Consider the following 23,190-nt stretch of genomic DNA (forward strand, 5'->3'; position numbering starts at 1 on the left):
ATGACAGGTTTGTAGAGTTGTTTTGACAAAGAGAAACAAAGGTTGAGTTAAAACGGACTGTGTTTCCCTGATGGCTGTTGAGCTGAATGGCTGCAGACCTCTGAGTTGTAAGCTGGAACAGAAGGTAAGTGTAAAGAATGTCAAGTATTACCACCACTGTTACTTTTATTCCTTTAAACCAGCGGTCATCAACCTTTGTCAGCCTAACCTCTACATGGTGTTTAAGTGAACAACTTGGACAAGACTTTGGTTCCTTTCATCATTTAGAAATATTTTAGCTCAAGTTCCTTTTCAGAGTTTCATCATGACAAAAAGAATTAGTAAAAGAGCAAAAAGCCAGAGTTTACTGCTTAAAAAGCTGAACGTGTGCAGAACACATCAGAGCACAGTGCTGATAGCTGAGGGCACTTATAAACGCACCCTCAGCATTCACGTTTGATCTGAGATATTGAGACCTGTGTGGCTCGGTCTGTCCAGCTCCAGTTAGAATATGTTGGTTAGCGTAGGTTAGCTTAGAGAAAACTTTTGTGTGAACTTCAAAAGGATCTAAGTCTTCCTCCTCTCTGTCATTGCAGAAACATGGAGCCCAACAGGGATCCAGATGGCACTGCTGTAAGGACTGTGGGAAAGTTATCAAGCGATCAAATCTGAGGTATCATCAGAGGCTTCATACTGGACAGAAGCCATACAGCTGTGACCAGTGTGGGGCAGCGTTCACTAGATTATCTGATCTAAAGATACACCAACGTATTCACACAGGAGAGAAGCCATACATCTGTGGTCAGTGTGGGGCAGCTTTCACTCAGTTAGGTAATCTAAAGACACACCAACGTATTCACACAGGAGAGAAGCCATACAGCTGTGGTCAGTGTGGCGCAGCTTTCACTAGATTATGTAGTCTACAGAAACACCAACGTATTCACTCAGGAGAGAAACCTTTCATCTGTGGTCAGTGTAGGGCAGCTTTCACTACATTATATGATCTAAAGAGACACCAACGTATTCACACAGGAGAGAAGCCATACATATGTGGTCAGTGTGGGGCAGCTTTCACTCAATTATCTAGTCTAAAGACACACCAACGTAGTCACTCAGGAGAGAAGCCATACAGCTGTGGTAAGTGTGGAGAAGCTTTCACTAAATTATGTAGTCTAAAGAAACACCAACGTAGTCACACAGGAGAGAAGCCATACAGCTGTGGTAAGTGTGGAGAAGCTTTCACTAAATTATGTAGTCTAAAGAAACACCAACGTAGTCACACAGGAGAGAAGCCATACAGCTGTGGTCAGTGTAGGGCAGCTTTCACTACATTATCTCATCTAAAGACACACCAACGTATTCATACAGGAGAGAAGCCATACAGCTGTTGTCAGTGTGGGGCAGCTTTCACTGAATTGGGTCATCTAAAGAGACACAAACGTAGTCACACAGGAGAGAAGCCATACAGCTGTGGTCAGTGTGGGGCAGCTTTCACTCAATTAGGTAATCTAAAGACACACCAACGTATTCACTCAGGAGAGAAGCCCTACAGCTGTGGTCAGTGTGGGGCAGCTTTCACTAGATTATGTAGTCTAAAGAAACACCAATTTAGTCACACAGGAGAGAAACCTTATATCTGTGGTCAGTGTGGGGCAGCTTTCACTGAATCAGGTCATCTAAAGAGACACCAACGTATTCACACAGGAGAGAAACCTTTCATCTGTGGTCTGTGTAGGGCAGCTTTCACTGAATCAGGTCATCTAAAGAGACACCAACGTATTCACACAGGAGAGAAGCCATACAGCTGTGGTCAGTGTGGGGCAGCTTTCACTACAGTAGGTAGTCTAAAGACACACCAACGTATTCACACAGGAGAGAAGCCATACAGCTGTGGTCAGTGTGGGGCAGCTTTCACTAGATTATGTAGTCTAAAGAAACACCAATTTAGTCACACAGGAGAGAAACCTTATATCTGTGGTCAGTGTGGGGCAGCTTTCACTGAATCAGGTCATCTAAAGAGACACCAACGTATTCACACAGGAGAGAAACCTTTCATCTGTGGTCTGTGTAGGGCAGCTTTCACTGAATCAGGTCATCTAAAGAGACACCAACGTATTCACACAGGAGAGAAGCCATACAGCTGTGTTCAATGAGGGGCAGCTTTCACTGTATTATCTAATTTAAAGACACACAAACGTATTCACACAGGAGAGAAACCTTTCAGCTGTGGTCTGTGGGGCAGCTTTCACTCAATTATGTAATCTAAAGAAACAACAACGTAGTCACACTGCAGAGAAATGATTGGCTTAAAGATTCCATGACATGAAAAAAAATGGAGGCTTTTATATATTTTTATAGGCTTTTGTGGTTCCCTTATACTATATTTGAGTTTTTTTCCCCAAAATTCTTTCTTGGTATAGAATTACAGCCATTCCCAAAAATGAGCTTTCATTAGGATCCTCAGAATGAGCTGTTTAGGGTCTGCAGCTTTAAATGCAAATTAGGAGGAGAAAGGCGAGACAAAGCGGAGGGTGTGGGTTTGGCCTTACCTACGCCCGTGGTACCATGCGCAAATGTTTTGTGAATCACTATGGCACGGCAGCCCTATGCCGTAAAACTAGCTAAACCTGTTGAAATGAGCTTACTTTGACAATATGATGAACTAGTTAGTGAACAACTCTCCTTACAGTCAAACATCAAGCAAGTGCTAGACGACAAAAAAGGCGTGCGTGAAGGGGAAAGCTGGAGTGAGAATTTTGACATTCTCATCTGATTGCTGTGGTTTTCAAAGATGCACGTGGCGCTGGAAAAATGAAAGAATCATAATGAAATGCATTGAATTTGCGGATTCATTCTTCTTCAGGAAGCTTGAAGTAGTGGGTTTTGGTCTAAAATTAGCAAGATAACACTTGGCAGAGATAAGTCCTTGCAGATGCTATTAGCTGCATAGCTAACGATACAAACCCTTTCTTGTGGTAACAAGCTATGTAACTATACTGTACAAACAAGAAAGAAACACAACTAGAAAGCTGCAAGCAGCTGTATGCGGGACCGAGATGGCGTACGTTGGGGCATGTGCACGATACCCTCTGCATACGTATGAGTGCAAAATAACCTCAATGTGGAGGGGTTTTAGAAAATTTAGGAGCTCTAAAAAGATTTTTTTACATCCATGTACAGCGCAATGAGCTGGCCAAAGAGCTGTGGGCGGGGAAAGGCAGTTTATTGGCTCTTGGGGGAAACAACCTCCAAGTCATAAGCGGCGGCTTTCTCAATCAGGCCACCTGCATGGTCACATTACCAAAGGCGGAGAATAATTTCCAGTGCATGTTTTAGGTTTATCGTCATTTTTAGCCACTGGGGGACCGCAGGCAGGCTTGAGGAACTCCTATTAATGTTAAACAACCTTAAAAAGTGAAAATTTCATGCCATGGCTCCTTTAAATCAACAACAATTTTTACGACAGATAAGCAAACATTCACCTGGCATCAGCAACAGGAACTTCCAATCAGAAGCCTTGCCTTTGTTCAGATTAAAAATCTTCTTTGTGGATTACCACCTTCTCTTGTAAGGACTTTAGTTCTGAATGTTCTGTGGGGAGCACATGTTTGAAGAACCATTGAAAGTGCTTTATAATTTGTTGGGATTGCTTTAACTGGGGACGGATCTCCCGATGTTCAAGACAAACATGGCATCAATTGTGAGTTGATGGACAGAACAAAATGCAGTCTGTTTGAAAGTAGAAACATGTTTATTCTGTTATACTTAACATGTTTGTTTTGTTTCAAGTTAAGATCCACAAAGTAGTTTTGCACCAGCTGTGGGTATTTCTGTAAACATCTGAAGAAGCAATATATCATTTCAGTTTGATGTGAAGTTGAGCTTTACACTCGTCTGTATTTCATTGTTCTGCATTTCATTAAAGGTCAGATGTTAACTTTTCTCATGCTTTTCATCTTCTTGCTACACAGATATTTTTGAAGAAAATGTGTGTTTGGTTACGAGGGAAAGTTGACCCTAATCACCTTCCCCAAAGACCCAGAAATCTTTAACGCAGTCTGAAAAAGGTTTGGAGTTGTTCCCTGTACTTCCCAGACAGCTGTATGATGCTCATGACTGAAGCTGAAAGTTAAGGCTGTTCCAACACTAAAAGGGCACGAGGCTCAACTTCAAGCTGTGAAACTCTTTCAAATGTCTGTTGTGTTGGAATCAGATGTGTGAACGCATTTTAGTCCAAACGTCATGGCTGCACTGAGGGAAAAGGCAGCTAAGCAGGCTAACGCTACTTTGAATTGAACCGTTTAACAGGAGAAAACTGAACTGATCTGCTTGTTGCTTCTACAACTGCTCAGTTACTCACACAATCAGGTACTGAGCAGATTTACCCAACAGACATTCTGCTGTAATCTCAGATGCTCTGTCGCGCTGCTCACGTTGTTTTAGTCCACAACTCTTCTTCTTCTTCTGCCCCGACGGCTACACAACTTACCCAGAACACCTGGTGGCAGAGTGTGCACACGACACCCTTATACTTTATTGGATTGTTTCTTCAAACTGAAACGCTGATCATTTAAACCTGCTTCAGGCTGTTTCTGTTCCCTTTAGTTTTAAGCTGACTGTGTTTGGCGTACCCTGAGCATTTCAGTGGAAAATGTTCAGCACAGACTTGGAGTTGTATTGTGTTCTTGTGGTAACTACGTCCCCACAGCTATGATGTCCTGAAGAGTTTCTTAGAAAGCGCTTTCTGCCGCTCACAGTGGGAGAATCTCACTGACAAATCCCACTTTGGCCTAAAAATGTGATCAGCGGGGACTTTTGTGTGTTAGCGACTGGCGCTACGGTCCTGGCTGAACAGGAAGTAGCCACCAGAAATGCAAGACAGTTGCTGTAGCGACTGAATGTTACGCAGGACTGTCTGACAGAGACTGCAGACAGTGCGTAACAGGAAAGCAGGAGGATCACAGAGTTGGTTAACAACAGATGCTGTAATCCTGGACGTGTCACTGAGAAGGAGCGTCTCTGCAGCCCAGATGTTGAACTGCTGGCTCTGAGTTTCTGTCCATGTTGTCTGCTGACAGAGTTCACCTGAGTTACCTGCTGACGCTGTGTGTGACATCATCAGCTGAGCTGTTGCTAAGCTATAGAAACAACAGCCCAGCCCACTGATGGAGACCTCTGAAGGTTTCTAACACCTTCCTCTCTGCTACACTTCTGCTGATTACATTTTATTTAGTTATCTGTAACAGCAGCTGATCTTTAATAATAACTAATCCTGCAGGGATATAATTTACCTTCAGGGATTAATGAGTATTGTTGAGTTGAATTCAACTGAGCTCATTTACAAAACTGATTTTGTTTGATTCATTGAAATGTTGATAAAACTTTATCATAAAATCACATTCACCGAGTTAATGATAAAGTTTCCCGTCTCATGGCCTCCCCGTCCCAACGAGATGCTGTAAGGTGTGGTTGAGGTGCAGCTTTGAGCTTTCTTTCTGAGGCAGAAACTGAAGTGTTTTACCTTCTGTCAGTGTGAGGTCCCAGCCTGGAGCCCTGAGGTGCCCCTGAGTGTGAGAGTCTCTCCCCTCGCCATCCTGGACACATGCCTAAAGTCTCTGAAGGATAGGTGGAGGCTCTAAGTTATGGGGAAATGTCTTCATTTGTAACATTCAGTCACAAAACAAAAGAAACTCCTTAAGGCTAAAATAACTTTAATGATTACAAATCAGTGGAGGTCTGCTCGGGGCCCAAATGCTAATTACTCCTTTCAACAGCGGCATTCCTCATCAACTGTGACAAACGGGCATTTGTAAAGTCATTTATGAAAATGTAGGAGGATCTCCGGGTGAGAAGGAGCAGGAACAACGAGCGCACAAAGACAAAAGGTGATGGAGCAGAGCTGATGACCTCCAGGTGAACTCTGAGGGATGGCAGAGCATCTCACAGTGTTTTCTTGTCCGGTTACATTCCACAGCACACATGATGACGATCCTTTAACCATCTGCAAGCGAACGAGTGGCGTTTCTGTAGATTTACACCCTCTGTTGATAAGCTCCCTGTCATCTGCCACACCTGCTGCTGTGACATAGGTGTCATGTCCTGAGGAAGTTCAGCCTGTTTCCATCAGGTGGCTCCACTGTGGACTCCACCTCCTGCTGCAGGGAGGATGGAGATAAAAAGAGGCAGATGGAGAAGCACACACACAGCAGCCTCCTCCCACAGATCAGTCCAACGTCTGCAGTCGCCAACGAGCTTCCAGAAACCTTACTTTGATTGTTGGTCTCTATCCCTGAAAGAAATGATGATCAGATTCCTTATAGAGTAAAACCTGGAGGTCCACATAGGAGCTGAGGGAACGGAACCCACGATGAGTCCAACCCCAGGTAGCGTCCCATCATCCTGAGCTGCACTTTGTGAGCAGCTTTGTTCACCAGTTCATAGGCAAAGCTGCGTCAAGCTAGCTGTGCTGGGAAACATTAGCATTAGCATTAGCAGCTGGATGAGCCTGATATGTGGTGGTGGTGATGTGAGTTGGCCTGAAAGAAAAACTAATAGTGACAGCTGACTTGTTACTTATTCATTTACTCATTGAACGAGTCACTTTAGTCATCATCGCTACTATTGCCCCACTGATAAATCTGCCAGGAGCCACCACTGAGTTATGATAAAACCTGCATGTAAAGCATAAATAAATCGCTGTAGAAGTGAAATAAATCTCCTTCTTTTGACTGCATCTTCTGCAGCCATCAGAGCTGTTTGTGTTGAGTTCAGCTGCATATTTTCTGATAATCTGCTGTAATCTAAACTGGACTAAAGTCTCTCCCAACAAATATATACAGGATACAGTGAAATATGATTCCAACTTATTTACATCTCAGCATAAAGAACATACAATGTTCAGTAGATCTTACATGAAATATTTATTCTTGTTTTAACACTGAAAGAGATACAATTATTTTCTGATATATAACTTCTGTCTTTTGGGTTTTATCTTTTGTGTATAATGTATCATTTCTTCATTTTTCAACTTAATAAAATATCTAAGTAGTATACAATCTGCTTCTGCTTCTTCATCATATATTAGTGGTTATATATGTATATGTGTATATATATCCTACATCACATATGTTACAGAGCAGAATATTCTATTACTGCTGAGCCTACTATGAATGTTAAAATACGCTGAGTCATGTGTCCCGTATCATGCCTACATGTATCACGTTTGCAGAAAAAAAAATCCGGTGAAAATCAGTTTTGTATTCAGCGAGTTGTGATTGATTAAATGCGCTGACGCTTCATGGCTCCAGCCAGACAGATTACACTGAGTGGAGCGGTGACCGGTCCAAGATGGCCGCCCCAGGTTACAGCCATGTTAATGGATGTCCACATGTCAGCTGTCAGGCTGCCAGCAGAGGCCCTGCTCACCAGAGCTGAGGCCTTCTCCTTCGTCGCCTTGGACTTGTCCTCCACTATTGTCCTCAAGGCCTTCCTACCTGGAATGATGTAGGTGGGATCCAAAAGGTTGACAAAGGCCTAAGGGTGACATTAAATGAAATACAGCTCATTAGGTAAACATGCATCGATTCTCTAAATGCTATAGAGCTACTAGCCACCGTACCCTGAAAGCTTTATCTTCCACAATGGAAAATGGTTGTGATGTTGTTTCATGGCTCCAGCCAGACAGATTACACTGAGTGGAGCGGAGACCGGTCCAAGATGGCCGCCCCGACAACCTGAGAAACACAAAGCTCAGATCAAACCAGCGATGAATGCAAACATCTTTCTGTACTGATGTGAAGCTGCTCCATGTGCAGTAAATACTGCTGTTATGTCCTTTATCTGAAATGTTAGCAACTCAATAACTAAACTAACTTTACACGCTCAGCTGCAGGAGTTTGGATCAAACTGAGCATTTATTTTGCATTCTTTTCACTTAGTTTCTGTCCGCTCTGAGTCGTGTAAAGTTCCTCCTGAAGCAGCTCATCATCATGTGTTTTCCATCAGACCTCAGCCTGACCTGTTTTAATGTCCCCTCCACTATCAGAAGTTCTCCACAGAGCAGGAACAGTTAAAGGATTTCAGCTAAAGCAGAAAAACACAGCTTCTCTACTTACAGAGCAGCTGCTGAACACTTGTTTCCATCGTTGTGTCTCTCACTCATTTGGCGAGTTTGAGCTGGTTGTCGAAGCCCCAAATAAAGCCCGCCCTCTTCCTGTGTGAGTCCCTGTGCTTTCTTCTTCTCTTCACACAAAGTTTTTAAAGATACAAGCCATAAACCATTCATTCCACAAATATGTCCAAAGCTGAATGAACATGTTGTAAATAATCAGATCAGATAAATCATCTGCCTTTAACTGATGTATAACTGAGCATCTGGACGCACGGCTCGGGCTGCGAGCTGAAAGACAGCTGTGTTCTTGAGTTCTTCGTCAATATGGATGCCGTTTTAGTAGTCGTTAATAGTGATCATTAACGAATAGCGTAGAAGTCATTGTTGACCCAATTACCGAATGTTACATGTCGGTTTGGGTTGTTGCATAACGTAAAGTAACTGTTCACATATTTGTTTGTAAGTAACGTTATGAAACTTTTTTGTAAACTCTCCGTGCATTAGTTGGGCATGGTCACAAAGTTACAAACAAAAAATGAGCTTGAACAAGAGACCAGCCCAACAGGAGTTGCAGGTTGGGCCCAGACGTACACTACTTGGCTTCAAGTTTTCTATATGTCATGTCAGGATGTATTTACTTCATCATAACATAACGTATTAAATCACTTAAGTGTCTTGTTTTATCCACTTTCACTTTAGTTAGCACAACATGCTGCAGTCAGGTCCACTGCCCCCGGCGTCCCAAACACCTCTTTAAACCAACCAAACCAGGCCGAGTTCGGCAGCATTTGGAGGTCCACATCAAAAACGCCATTACATTTGAATGTAATGCCATTGCATTTTAGATTAAAGATATACGTGCACACACACACACAAATGTGTATCCTTATGTATGTTCATGTGACTTGTTGGTCATTGTCTAACATAAACATTTTCTTGACTTCCTCTTAGATAAGATCTGCTGCTGCATTTTGACTTGCAGGAATGGGGGACATTATCATCGTCCCATCTGTGACACAACTGTCGTTAGAAGGACATATATGGAAGCCATGTAAAGTCTTGTTCCATACAACAAACATCCACCTCAGCTGCTGCCCAGTCCAATCCGAGTCAGGATTCATCCTTCCTCTCCCTGCAACCAAGTCCATCTGCATCCCCATCTCCAGAGCTTCTCGTGCAACAATCAATTCAAACATCTTCTATCGTCCACTCCTCAGCAGACACACGATTGTCATCTCCTTTGATTTCCTCTTCTGTTGAAACTGAAAAAGCTTGAATGTCCCCTCTGTTCACTAACTTGCCATCTGAAAAACTTGGCCAAACATATGCAGAAGAAGCACCCCCCCAAAAAAATGAAATGATGTAACTCAAACCAACCATTTAAAGAGTGTCTGTGTGGATGCCAAAAATGTCATTTCCACAGTCCAAAAAGGAGGGCATGGCTTTTCAGTCCCTATACACGTACAGGACAAAACCTGGGGCCGAGTACACAAGCTGCAGTGTGAGTTGGAGGATTGCAAACAGTACTCTTAACTTTCACACACTGCGAACACATCCGTTCTTTACTATACTGCACAGATATAGCCACAGAAGAATGCCTCAGAGAAGATATGTTAACAGAAATGGTGCACTAAAGTTTTTTGGTGATTCAAAAAAGTCAACCTGCCTTTAAAGGCAAAAATATGCACAGGCAGCACATGTCCCTCTCTGTGTTGAGGTATTATTTGTGGAAAGCTCAAAGCACTTCTGTTTTTCCGTCCATGAGCCAACTTTGCACTATTACAGTCGCCTTTGGGAGGATATTTCACTGCATTTTGTACTGTGTATGATTGTGTATGTGACAAATAAAACTATCTTGAATCTTGAATCTTTGTAACGCACAATTCCTCAGCAAACACATGGCATTGCCCTTGTGCCAAACCAAGGATATCATGTGTCCACAACAATATCAGCAAATGGCATTTATTTCAAACGAACCGGGATGTGTTCAGAACAGAAGAAACTATCTGGAGCGATCCTGGAGACATTCAAATTCATATTTCACAACATTGACGACATGTTGAGATTTTGTGAAGAAATAGTAGACAAAAACAAAAAGTTTGGGCCTTTTGTGAATGTCTCACTGAGTAAAGGTCTACAGAACATTTGATCATGTTTTAAAAAATATATTTCTATGCCTTTAATGATAGGACAGTTGGAAAACATGCAGCAAAGGGCCGCTCGGTGCGGGACTTGAACCGGGGCCAGCACTGTAGCCTCTGTACATGGGGCGGCTGCTTAACCCACTACGCCACAGACCACCCCAGAACATTTGATCATGTTGTGACTTGGTGTGTTTTTTATGTTTTCTCATTGATCACTTCATCATTTGACTTGGATTATACTGTAGATATCAAGTGTAAAGCCTGGTTTATAGTCGGTAACGCAAGACGCAACGCAAGCCCTTGCGTGCTTGCGTGTGTCAGCTCAATTTTCTAAACTTTACGCAAGACGCAAGCACAAGCCACTGGCTGTGTTCGAAACCGCTTACTACTTGAAAACGGCATACTCATCGATCTGACAGTATGCAGAGCGTTTACACACAGTGCACTTCACTCCTGTCCAAGCCCAAATCAGCCAGCCTGAAAAGCTGATTTCCCTTAAGCTATAAACTCTGTAAATATATAACTTTAGCAACATTTGAAACATTTTCAGGTGAGAAAGTAGTCATTTAGACCCCCAAGGTGTTGAAAATCTGACAAAATAACGGCTATTTACAAGAAGAAGAAGCATGAATCCACTTGAAGAGGTCCTGGCGGTGAATTTGCTTTCATCATAGTAGGCTTGTCATTGAAAAAACCCGCTACTCCACCTACTGTCCTGGCGGTGAATCGCCACGCAGCACACGCAACCGCCGGCAAAGCAAAATGAAGTAGCCATTAACATACGCGCAATACGCAAGCGCAAGGGCAGTTAAAAGAAGTATAACTCAGCCTTTAGGGTAGTATTTAGTGGTACTAAGGTGTTCCAGCAGCACATCAACATAATTAGCATAGACAAAGAACCAAATATGAAATTTATGGTCGTTAAGAATATATTTACAGAAAAATACAACAGAAAAACTAATTGAAACAAATGTATAGAAAAAGAGCAGTCCAATAAAGTCAAAATGAAATGATAATGAAACGGCAGTGACGTACTCTATAGTACACAATAAAATGTATAGGCCTATGTCATCTTATGAGATGTTGGCTTATGAATATGAGTAATAGCTTAAGAGAAAATGTGCACTGACCAAACAAAAGTTTACTATACAAATAAAAACAATATGCACAATAGACCGGGAATTGATAGAATTTATGTCATACTGTTTAATAATTAATTCATTTGTGAGGAAAACGATTCAACCGGAAGTGCATTCGCGATTTTATTTTGAAATTTACGCCGTGCATTTCCGGGCCTGACAGTGGAGGTCTGCAGCCGGGACCTCTGGGCCGGAAGTCCACCCTGTGACCCCGGAAGTAAACACCGCAGCCGGCCGCCAGTTTTCTCTGTGTGGAACTCAGCTGCTGGACGGTGTGTTAGCGTGTCTGAGCTGAATATCTGAGTGTGAGCAGCAACAATGTCTTCAGTTCAGCATCTGAGAGAGTTTATCAGCCAGCGACTAACTGCTGCCGCCGAAGAAATATTCTCAGAGTTTGAGAAAACCATCGTCCAGTACGAGGAAGAGATCGGCCGTCAGCGCAGACTGCTGGATATCAGCTGGAAACCGCAAATAAAGCTCCACAGAGTGGGTAAGTAAGGCTGTGTGGAGGAACAGGGCTGCAGCTCTGAGCTCCGCTCCGGTTCTGTTGGCCTTTAACGGGCCTCATCCTCAATCCACTTTCTGTTAGCCTCAACGGCTTTTACGTCCTCCGCTCGAGGCCTGCTGTTATAATACTGCGGTTAAGTGAGCCACCACTCGTTCATCCGCCGTTAAGGCAGGCTAGCTTGACCATCGTAAATGCACTGCCAGATGAGCGAGTTACAGCAGGCTTTAGCACAGTGTAAACGTAAATAAACCACTCCCACACTCGAAAATGTGTCCCCAAATATGCTTGCTATATAATAATAGGCCTATGTGAATAGATGGAATTCTCTCTCTCTCTCTCTCTCTCTCTCTCTCTCTCTCTCTCTCTCTCTCTCTCTCTCTCTCTCTCTCTCTATATATATATATATATATATATATATATATATATATATATATATCAAATAATAATTAACGTTTGGATCAGAATTTCACTTTAAACGTCTTGCATAATAAGTTTTGTCAAACATCTTGCATATTCAAGTTTTTGTCGTTTAGAAATCATGATATGTGAGGTTTTTGAAGGACCTTAGCTCCAAAATTGTACAGTAAAATCTATTGGTTCTTTGTTCAGGAAGGACTCAGTGGTACTGTCAGTATGTCCATGTACTCCATTGCTAAGAATAATTGACATTTGGGTCAACATTTCACTTCAAAGTGCTTACATATGCAAGTTTTGCCCATCATAACGTGAGTTATTAGGACAATTACTCCAAATTTTTACAATAAAATTTACTAAGTCCTCTGCCAGGCATGACTCAGTGGAGCTGTCAGCATGTCCATGTGATTCATTGTTAATAATAATGAACATCTGGATAAGCACTGTACTTGATTTTTGGGTCTGTTAAAATGCAATGTTGTGTTTTTGAAGGACCTTAGCTCCAAAATTTTACAGTAAAATCTATTGGTTCTTTGTTCAGGCATGACTAAGTGGTACCAAATATATGTCCATGTAACCCATTGCCAAGAATAATTCACATTTGGGTCAACATTTCACTTCAAAGTGCTTACATATGCAAGTTTTTCTATCATAACGTAATAAGGTTTTTGATGGACACTATACGAATACAGCGTTCACGCACTGTGGCATTTCCGTACCAGGTGATGATGGACCCTGTCAAGGTGCTCTCCACTGCTGAGGAGTAAAACGCTTTTAGGATGGGTGTTGAAACTTTCATAAAAAATAAAAAAAGGATTGTTTTCTGCAAACTCCACCACATTCTTGTTCTATATGTCCCCAGCTACCTCTGTGGTGATTTTCAAGTCATTTCACTGCATCATCTTTTAATAATCTGATGCTGAAATCATACCCAATGCATGATGTATATGGCCATATTAAAATATTCATAAAAAATAAAAAAAACTGAATATTGATCAATCTAATATAGCAATCAGATTTAACATATTCAAAACTGAACATATTTAAAAATTATTTAACAGAACTATGTATGAGTGAAGATCACATAATGAGGACATTAGAGTTAAGACTAGTTTCACAACTCAAACTATCATTTCTTTTCCATCCTAATGCCTACACTGAACTGTCGATATAGTGTGGATATAGGTTTAAGGGTATAGGTCATCTATCTTACTGTGTACAAGTTTATTTGCTGTGTAATATGAATGCAAACTTTTTCTAAAAAGCTGGAAAATTAAGTTTAACATGGAGATGTGAAACTTAAAAAAGGGAAATAAGTCAAAAAATGAAGGAGTGCAGATAAATAACACGCTGCATGCCACAGCTGGATCTTATCGTATGTGCTGACAGTTGCAGAGTCCATCAGTCGGACCAGAATGGAGCTGAAGCAGGAGCAGAACCAGGAGCTGACCCAGGAGCAGAACCAGGAGCTGAACCAGGAGCTGAACCAGGAGCAGAACCAGGAGCAGAACCAGGAGCTGAACCAGGAGCAGAACCAGGAGCAGAACCAGGAGCAGAACCAGGAGCAGAACCAAGAACTGAAACAGGAGCAGAACCAGGAGCTGAACCAAGAACTGAACCAAGAACTGAAGCAGGAGCAGAACCAGGAGCAGAACCAGGAGCAGAACCAAGAACTGAAACAGGAGCAGAACCAGGAGCTGAACCAAGAACTGAACCAAGAACTGAACCAAGAACTGAACCAGGAGCTGAACCAGGAGCAGAACCAGGAGCAGAACCAGGAGCAGAACCCCTCCACCAGGAACAGAGCCCGCTCATCCTCTGGGTCCACCGGGCCACAGGTCAGTGTGGAGGAGGTTTTTATTTTATTTCTTATTTATTTGGTTAGGACTCTGCACATTAATCAACATATCAGCAAAGCATCCATGTAAATATGCCGGAGTTAGCACAGCTGCTAAATTTCATCCGTTGTCCTCAGGCAGGTATCATAAAAACATACAGACAATACACCATGACAAAAAACTAAAGAACAAACAAACAGAAAATATTTAGAAAGATTCACATCAGAGTTAAAGGGACAGTTCGCCTCTTTTGACATGAAGCTGTATGACATCCCATATCAGCAACATCATTTCTGAACATCTTCTTCCCCCCTGCTGCGTCCTGTGAGCAGAGTTCCAGCCTCGTTTTGGTGTTGATGAAAGTAGTCCGGCTAGTTTGCTAAGGTCCCGAAAATAAAGCGTTTTGCTTCTCAAAACAATATGCGTTCCAAAGAGTAATACATTTGCATCACAAAACCCTCCCTCCAGAAAAAGTCACAGCTCACATCGCTTGGCCCTATTTTCTCTCCCTTCGTATCACTGCCTGCTGTGTAAACCGTGCAGACCGAAGTGCAGCCCGAGCACTCCCCTGCTTCCGAGCAGCAAACACCGTAACAGCTGCGGCTATCGCTAGGTGGCTGTTAGCATTGATATGAAGGGAGGCAAAAGTAGTGAGGGATACTCCATCATACTTAGCTGCCTTCCCTCTAATTTTTCATGTGTCTGGGCAAACACACCAGCTCCCTGAGCACACCGAGGAGCACTGTGAGCAGCATCAGATGTGCACGCTGTGGCCACACACCTGTATCACACCTGTTCAACACCCTGGATCATAGCCAGTTACATGGCTTATTAAAAGAATCAAATCACAGCAGCAGTTTTCATTAGTTTACTTTTAATAAAAGCGATTTGGCCCACTTAAAATGAAAAAGACAAATATCTTGTTTTTCATGAGATGTGTTATCTGTCTCTGTCTCTACGAAGCTTACAATGTCGTCAAGTTTCGGAAGATGTTCTTCTTTTGTAATTTCATAGTTCTTATTTAACCATTTGGCCCTGAGGTCTGATGGTAGCTTGCCAATGATCTCAACCAATGTGCGGCGACCACTGAGCTCTTCCTCACACTTCATGGCAGCCAGCGTATCCTCACAGCCTCTCAGTTGGTCTGCGAAGTCTCTGAGTTGCACATCGTCTCTTATCTCCTTAAAGTTCAAAACCTTTCCTACCCAAGCTTGTGAGATGGAATGAGGATTTCTGAATCTTGTTCTTAGTCGCTCAAGTGCCTCCTTGCTACCCGCACTAGGATTGGGGTTGTATAAGCAGTGACTTATGGCATCTCGAGCCTTTCCTTCGGTGTACTGGTGTAGACGAGTTAACCTTTGTGGTGAAAACTCTAGCAATTGTGATATTGAATCCCTAGATATTGGTGAAAGCGACGGTTGTGTCATTGCAGGGATCCTGCCAGCTCTTGGTGTAGAATAGAAATCTGCAGTCAGGGCTTGCTTCTTTTGTGCATTGTGTAGCATCTGTGCATCTAGCTCGGCCTTGTGATGCATTGGCTGGAGTTCCAGTTCAAACTCCTCTTTGTTGTGTTGAAGCAGCACTTCAAAGTTTTCCTGTTCCCTCTTTCGCAGAGCTTGTAGCATCTCTAGCTCTCCTGACACAGAATTTTCATCATTTGTGTCGGCTTGAGGTTCATTGACTAAATCATTTTGGTTTTGACGTCTAACAGTATGAGGTGAATTTTTCCAGTTTAAAATAACAAATGCTGTTATTCTCTCCATTTTATCCATTTCCATTGTGATGTCCATCCAGATGTTGACAGTGTGGCTCTCTTGTGATACCCATTTCCTGGTAATATTCTTTTTGCAAGCCATTAGCAGGATATTTATGAGGTGCTTATCTCTTTTCAGCCATCCCTCAGGTATGTGTCCGAAAAACATAGTCTTAATGTCGAGCGGTATTTAGGATTTGAAGATGTCCTGTAGGGCGTTGTGTATCTTTTTCCAATAGTCCTTCATGACCGGGCAGTCCCAGAAAATGTGATAATGGTTTGCATTTTGATTTCCACAGTTCCTCCAGCAGACTGAGGAGTTATTGTCATCGTGAGGTTTCTGGGAGGGTGTAATAAAGCACCTAATCAGGCTTTTCCAGCCAAACTCCCTCCACTTCTGTGAGCTGGTACACACCCACTGATACCTCCATATTGTTGTCCATTCTTCTTCAGATATAATTATTCATCCTTCCTTCTCCCATTCTGTTTTAATATATGAAGTTGAATGTGATTTCAAATTTGACAGACTCTTATATAAACATGAAACAGTTCTATCAATAGTTTCTGAATTATAGGCTTTTGTAAACAGTTCAATCAAACATGTGCTAATCTTTGTTACATTTTTCATCTTCGTATCAACGTAGTGCCGCAGCTGCAGATATCCATAGAAGTCTTGTTTTTCTAATAAATGTGTCCATTTAAGCATTTCAAAACTGAGAATTTTTCCATCTTTCATTACCCTGCATAAGGCTGTTATACCCTTAGCTATCCAATCTTTGAATCTAGAGTCCAATTTATTAGGTGTAAACTCTGAGACGCACCATTTAAGAACTGTCACTCTCGAGTTTATGTTCCTTTATGATAGTTTTCCATGTTTTAAGGGTCCATTTCACCCATGGGTTATCAATGTTATTTATGTGGGTTTGTAGGTTATTATCAGCCAAGATTGCCTGTATGGGAGTAAAGGGTATTAATTCCTCAATGTTTTTCCATTGAGCAGCATATGACGGGTTGCACCAGCATATCACCGCTCTCATCTGCGCTGCAAAATAATCATTTCTAAAACGGGGTAAGCCCCATCCTCCCTCTTGTTTAGCCAGCTGTAAAGTTTTGAGGCGAACCCTTGGTCTTTTACCTTGCCATATATATCTGGATAGCATTTTGTCCCACTCGTTAAATTGGTTTTGGTTAATCTCTATTGGTAGGGTCTGAAATAGATGTAAAAATCTTGGTAATATATTCATTTTAATGAGTCAATTCTCAAACTAAGGCTGAAGAAAGGAATTAAGTTCCATCTTTCTATGTCATCCTTTATTATTATTTTATGTATGGGTAGATAATTGTGTTCTGATAATTTTGTGAGATCTTTTGGTAGGTTGATGCCTAAGTACTTAAGAGACTCTGTTTGCCATGCCAAGGGGTACTTTTGATTTCTCCTGGTGGGCTATAATAATATGAGAGGAACTGAGTTTTACTGATATTGACTTTATATCCTGATAATTGACCGTACTGTTCAAATGATTGCATCAATTTAGGCAGAGAGTATGTTATGTGCCCAAGATAGACCAAAATGTCGTCTGCATAACAGGCCAATTTATATTCCGTCCCTTTAATGGCGATTCCTTTGATGTCTTCATTTTGTATAATATACTGAGCTAGTGGCTCCAAATATAATGCAAAGAGTAGTGGTGACCAAGCGCAGCCCTGTCTGGAGCCCCTTTCTAGCGTAAAGCTATTTGATAAATATCCGTTGATTTTAATCCTAGCAGTAGGGTTGTCATATAGTGCCTGTATGGTTTTAATAATTGTATCGTGGAAGCCAAATCTATATAGGACTCTGTAGAGAAAATTCCAGTTGACCGAGTCAAAGGCCTTTTCAGCGTCTACGCTCATCACAACAGCTTTAATTTAATTTTTTTGTATATGGTCCATAATATGTAGTGTCTTTCGTATATTGTCTTGTGGGTGGCGTTGGTGTATAAAACCTGTTTGATCGTTACGTATCAACGTTGGTAGAAACTCTTCTAATCGTCTGGCCATGATAGAGGTAAATAGTTTATAGTCTACATTAAGAACAGAGATTGGCCTAAAAGATCCACACTCCATTTTATCCCTGCCTTCTTTTGGTATGGCTGATATTACAGTAGCCTCCTTCCAGCTGGGTGGCGTTTGTGCCTTTTTTAAAGCCCAGTTCAATGTGGGAAGTAAAATAGGTATTAGTTCTTTTTTAAATTCCTTGTACCACTCTGCCATGTAACCATCAGATCCTGGTGACATGCTTAATTTAAGCCTACTAATTGCAGCTTTTAGTTCTTCTTCAGTTATATCCGCACTCATTATTTTGTTTTGTTCTCCATCTAGAGTGGGTAAATCTAGGGGATTCAGGAAGTTATCAATTTGGGTTACACTCCTACCTGGGACTTCAGAATATAGGGTTTTATAGAACATTTCAAAAGCTTCCTGAATTTCATTTTGTTTATTTTTTTATCACTTTTGTTCTTGGATGCCTAATTTTATGAATAGTATTTTCCGCTATCTTTTTTTTCAATTTCCACGCCAATACTTTCATAGATTTAGAGCCACTTTCATAGTTTCTCTGTTTCAGAAACATTAAGTTTTTTCTTGATTTCTTGTGTGGTCAGACTATTAATTTCGTTCCTGATGTTTATAATTTCTCTTAATGTATCCTGTGCCAGATCAAATTTATGTTTTCTTTCTAGTTCTAGTTCTTTTAGCGTGTTTTATAAATCCTCAAATTTTTTATTCCTATTTCTTTTCCTAAATGTAGGTATTGCTATAATTTTCCCTCTTAGAACAGCCTTCAAAGTATCCCATAACATGGGAGGTGAGACCTGTCGTTGAACTCTAAGAAGAGACTAATTTCCGATTTAATTTGTGCCTTAAAAGACGGATCATTCAGCAGGCTTGAGTTCAATTTCCATGTGTTATTTTTTGACCGCAGGTTAAAATCAACAGATAAGTATATTGGTGCATGGTCACTTACATCTATTGTCCCGATTCCACATGTATGTATTTTATCTTTATCCTTCCCGAATGTTATGAAATAGTCTATTCTTGTATAGATAGAGTGAGGAGCAGAATAGTGAGTATAATCCCTTCTGTTCGGGAAAAAGTCTCGCCATATGTCAATTAATCCCACCTCTTCAAAAAGTGTGTTTACTTTCTTATATAGGGACTTCATATCACGTGTTTTTCTACTAGACGAGTCTAGCTTTTGGCTGTAGATGTATATTTAAATCCCCTCCACAGACCAAAAGGCCTTCTGTTTCCGCTACCATAATATGAGTGATTTATTTTTATTTTTTTTGGAAGAAACTAATATCACTCCCTGGGGGTGGATAGATGTTCAATAGGGTGATTGGATTCCCATCTATCTGTCCCCTGACTAAAATAAATCTGCCCTGTTTATCCCCCATTTCGAATACTTTTTCAAAGTTTAGCTTGTTTGAGATGAGGGTAGCAACTGCTCTCCTATGTCCTGATTTGTATGAAGAAAAAAACAGATTAGTGAAGCCCATTCTCTTTAATTTCACATGTTCCTTATCTGTCAAGTGGGTCTCCTGTAAATAAACTATATGGGCTTGTTCTGTCCTAATTTTAGATAGGATTTTACTGCGTTTAATTGGATTCAACAGCCCATTGACATTGAATGAAATACTTTACTTTAATACTTTACTTTAATATTTTACTTTGTCACCAGCCGTGTGTATTTATTTGTAAGTGTATCAGCAAAATGAGACATCATGACATTGCTCTTCTTTGCATTGAATTTAATGTCATACAAAAGACCATATTGAGTGCATACCTTAAGAAGTTGTTGTAAACCAGCACTACATGGGCTCACAATGGCCTGGTCATCTGCATACATGAGATGGTTAATCACAGAGCTACCAATTAGACAGCCTGTAGAACACAAACTCAGCTGGACTGATAAGTCATTCATATACACATTAAATAGTGCAGGATAGGGGTGCAACGGATCAAAGAACTCACGGTTCGGATCGTTCCTCGGATCAGCAAAAAAAAAAAAAAAAAAAAAAATAGACAAGGCAAATAAACATGTTTTTTCTTTTTGTTTATTAACACTTTTAAATTATTAAATTGAAATATATAAAATCAACTCAAAGTGCACAATTAGCATCTTCTTTTCAACATAATCAAAGAAAAACAACTTTTTTGATCGCTTTATCCCGGTCGGATTGTGAAGGAAGGGGCTCCTTAAACACCGCGGTGATGAGCGGTTGTTCACCCGCTTTCGGTTTTACTCCTGTCGGTGAAACACCGGGGGGATGTCGCTACATATGCGTGGCCATGCCCGATGTGTTTCCACTGTTGTGTGGCTTTCTTGTGCCACAGTGCCTACACACCGTAACGGTTTTATCCACCAACCTCTTTCCTTCTTCATTAAATTTGACAGGGAAGCCAAAATGCTCCCAAACAGGGGATTTAAATGATGTGGGGCGTGAAGCTCTTCTGTTCCTCCGCTCGCCATGACCACACTGTGTTGCAGGTTAGGGGTTTTCTTTATGTTAGCTATCGCTATGTCAGCTACGTGTTATGTCTGTGTGGTAACCTAGGCGACAGGTTGGTGTGGCAGCGCGAGTATATGGAAACAGACGTAGCACTAGAGGCAGCAGTTATCGTTACAGTAGTCACCGAAGTCTAGCCTACTTTTATTTTCCATGCCCACTGTTCTACATGTTGTACGCTGAGGACAATAAATCACAAACGAGCCACAGGACTGTTTGCTTATTGAAGAGGGAACTGTTGCAGACTTTTACCCAGAGCGTGGAAAGTAGCTCTGTCCCTGGAATTAGCAGGAATGGTAACGGCTGTGTGAGGACTGAACATGCGCACAATTTTTTATTTTTTTTTCATAAATCAATCCGCGGATCATGTGTGTGCCGAACCGAAATAACTGATCCGAACGGATCACGGATCAATGATGATCCGTTGCACCACTAGTGCAGGAGATAGAAGCCCACCTTGGCGGACACCATTTGATACGTGGAATGGGGAGGATATTCCACACCCCCATTTTACACGCATTGTCTGGTGGCTGTACCAGTACACTAGGATCCTAATGATGACCTTAGGCTGTCAAAAGCCTTAGAGGCATCAAGAAAACACATAAAAACAGTAGAGTTCTGGTTAACATATTTGGCAACCATTTCCTTTAAAGCAAATATGCACATATCAGTGCCATGTTTCTTTTTAAAACCAAACTGATTATCTGCTGTTACTAGAAAAACATCAAGCCTTGTAATGAGGTTCATTCAGTTTCCCTGCTTTGTCCTTAAGAACTGGAACAAGCAATATAGACAAAAGTGACTCAGGTAGCACTCCATGGATAAGAAGTCCAGTAAAACACATTGCTAAAAGAGGGCAGAGTTTGTTGCTGCCATACTTAAGGTGCTCAGCACAGATTTGATCCATGCCACACGTCTTATTATTATCTAGTGCTGATATTGCTTCAAGAATTTCTTCAGGTCTAGTTACAAAGTTTTCAGTTGAATCAATGCTATTTACTTCAAATTGATCATTCCTAATGCAATTAAACAGTTATTGGTAATGCTTACGCCATTTCTCAACAATATTGTCAGTACCTGACACCCCTTCTATATCAGAGGGGAGAGAGGTTTTGCAGTTGTTCAATGCTTTAACCTCTTTCCAAAAGTCATAATAATCATCATTCTGTAGCCTATTAGCAAGTGCATCAGCTCTAATGGTGCTTTCATGCCTCTTGATAAAACGAAAAGTATATTTTAATTTAGCGTTTGTGGCCTTTTTACTCTGAAACAGGGGACCTTGTCGTGGCCTACCTGCATCACACCAAAGTTTAAAAGCCTCTCTGGCTACAGTATGTAGATCCCTAACATGTTCATTCCATCTAGGTTTGGCATTACTATGTATTTTACCTCTCTTTGTAGTTATAGGGGTGCTAGCTGCAGTAAGACTGCTGACAATGCCATCATACAAAGAGCATAATTCACGCCCATGGTCAGCATTCTTACAATTCATGTCCTGGCACAGCAATGCATTTTTAGGTAAATCAATTACACCCAACAGCTTGTCAGTAGAGGAGAAGTATTTGTACAATTCTTCCTCAGATACCTTTAACCAGTCTAATTTTCTAGCATCACTTGCATCATTGTGTGGAACCAAAGCAGGAACATTTTCAACATTCAGTGTCATAGATATAGGCATATGATCAGAAATGGCCAAGTCATACTTGATCACCATATTAACCACTGAGGAATGAGCATCTGCTGTGTACACCAAATGATCAAGCCAGGAGGTAGTTTGCCAAGCATCACTCACATAAGTAAAACTACTGTCAGGCAGCAAGAGCCGGCTAGTTAAAAACCAATTATTATCATGACAAAACTCAGTCAAATCTCTGGTAAATAAGGCCATGCTATCAGATAAGTCAGCATTAAAATCACCAATAATATATACACATGTAGAATCACAATCTTCCATAAATGACTGTAAAAAGGTTAGTCTGCTTAAAAATTCATCTTCTGACTGGATAGATTCATAGGACATGCAAATGTTTATGATGATCATTCTTTTATTATCGACATTAATATCAAGGCCGATGGCACATTCAGTCTCGTAACAGACACTATAGGGTCATACTCTTTGTTCCACAATATTGCAACGCCCCCAGGTATTCTACCACACACAATCCTTGTGCCGAGGTCAGTGGTGGACTCACCAGCTCCGTGGAAGTCTTTGTGCAGGGCATTCAGTTTTCCCAGGTCTTGTTTGGGGAGCTAAGTCTCTTGAAGACAGAGAATGTCACACATATCTAACAAGCGGTTGACATTGAAATTTCTTGCTTTATCAGCATCGCTATGCCCAGTCCGCAGTCCACGGGAGTTGTATGAAGCAATCCTCATTCATGTGTTTTGCGATAATCCATTACGGTCCTCTCCTTCATATCTGCACCTCTGATCTCAGAACAGTTGGACCCAACTGGGAGCGTCACTGGCACCGAAACGCCAGGCACTCTGCGTTGACGCGCCTCGTAATAGCGCCGAACAAACGAGCCCGTGGGCCAAAGTTCGGGGTCATACATCTCTGCCACCTCCTTACATTCCGCAGTGACTTGAAAGGAGCTAAATCTTCCCTGCAATGTATCTATCTTCCGACACTCTACTGCTCGCCCAAGTTTACTCTTGAGATAGTCACTGAGTGTATCAGCTTCAAGGCTAGGATCGAACCTCGTTGCAAAAACACTCACCATCTTCGTTTGGACTGCCTGTCCCGGTACCAAAG

General features: G+C 41.5%; 1 protein-coding gene across 1 annotated transcript; it reads left to right on the plus strand.

The window, feature by feature from the left end:
* On the plus strand, positions 1-7,716 carry LOC142369459 (uncharacterized). Its single transcript, XM_075451812.1, has 4 exons — positions 1-7; positions 760-1,794; positions 7,287-7,482; positions 7,656-7,716. Exons 1-4 carry the CDS (start codon positions 1-3, stop codon positions 7,714-7,716), a joined length of 1,299 nt encoding a protein of 432 aa, XP_075307927.1.
* The last annotated feature ends 15,474 nt before the right edge of the window (positions 7,717-23,190 follow it).

Source organism: Odontesthes bonariensis, chromosome 19, assembly GCF_027942865.1.
Source record: "Odontesthes bonariensis isolate fOdoBon6 chromosome 19, fOdoBon6.hap1, whole genome shotgun sequence".
Lineage (NCBI taxonomy): Eukaryota > Metazoa > Chordata > Actinopteri > Atheriniformes > Atherinopsidae > Odontesthes > Odontesthes bonariensis.

Coding starts and splice junctions, on each gene's coding strand:
- LOC142369459 (XM_075451812.1), top strand. Junction 1,795..7,286: donor GCCATACAGCTGTGGTCAGT/GTGGGGCAGCTT, acceptor TCATGGCTCCAG/CCAGACAGATTACACTGAGT. Junction 7,483..7,655: donor GCCTTCCTACCTGGAATGAT/GTAGGTGGGATC, acceptor TCATGGCTCCAG/CCAGACAGATTACACTGAGT.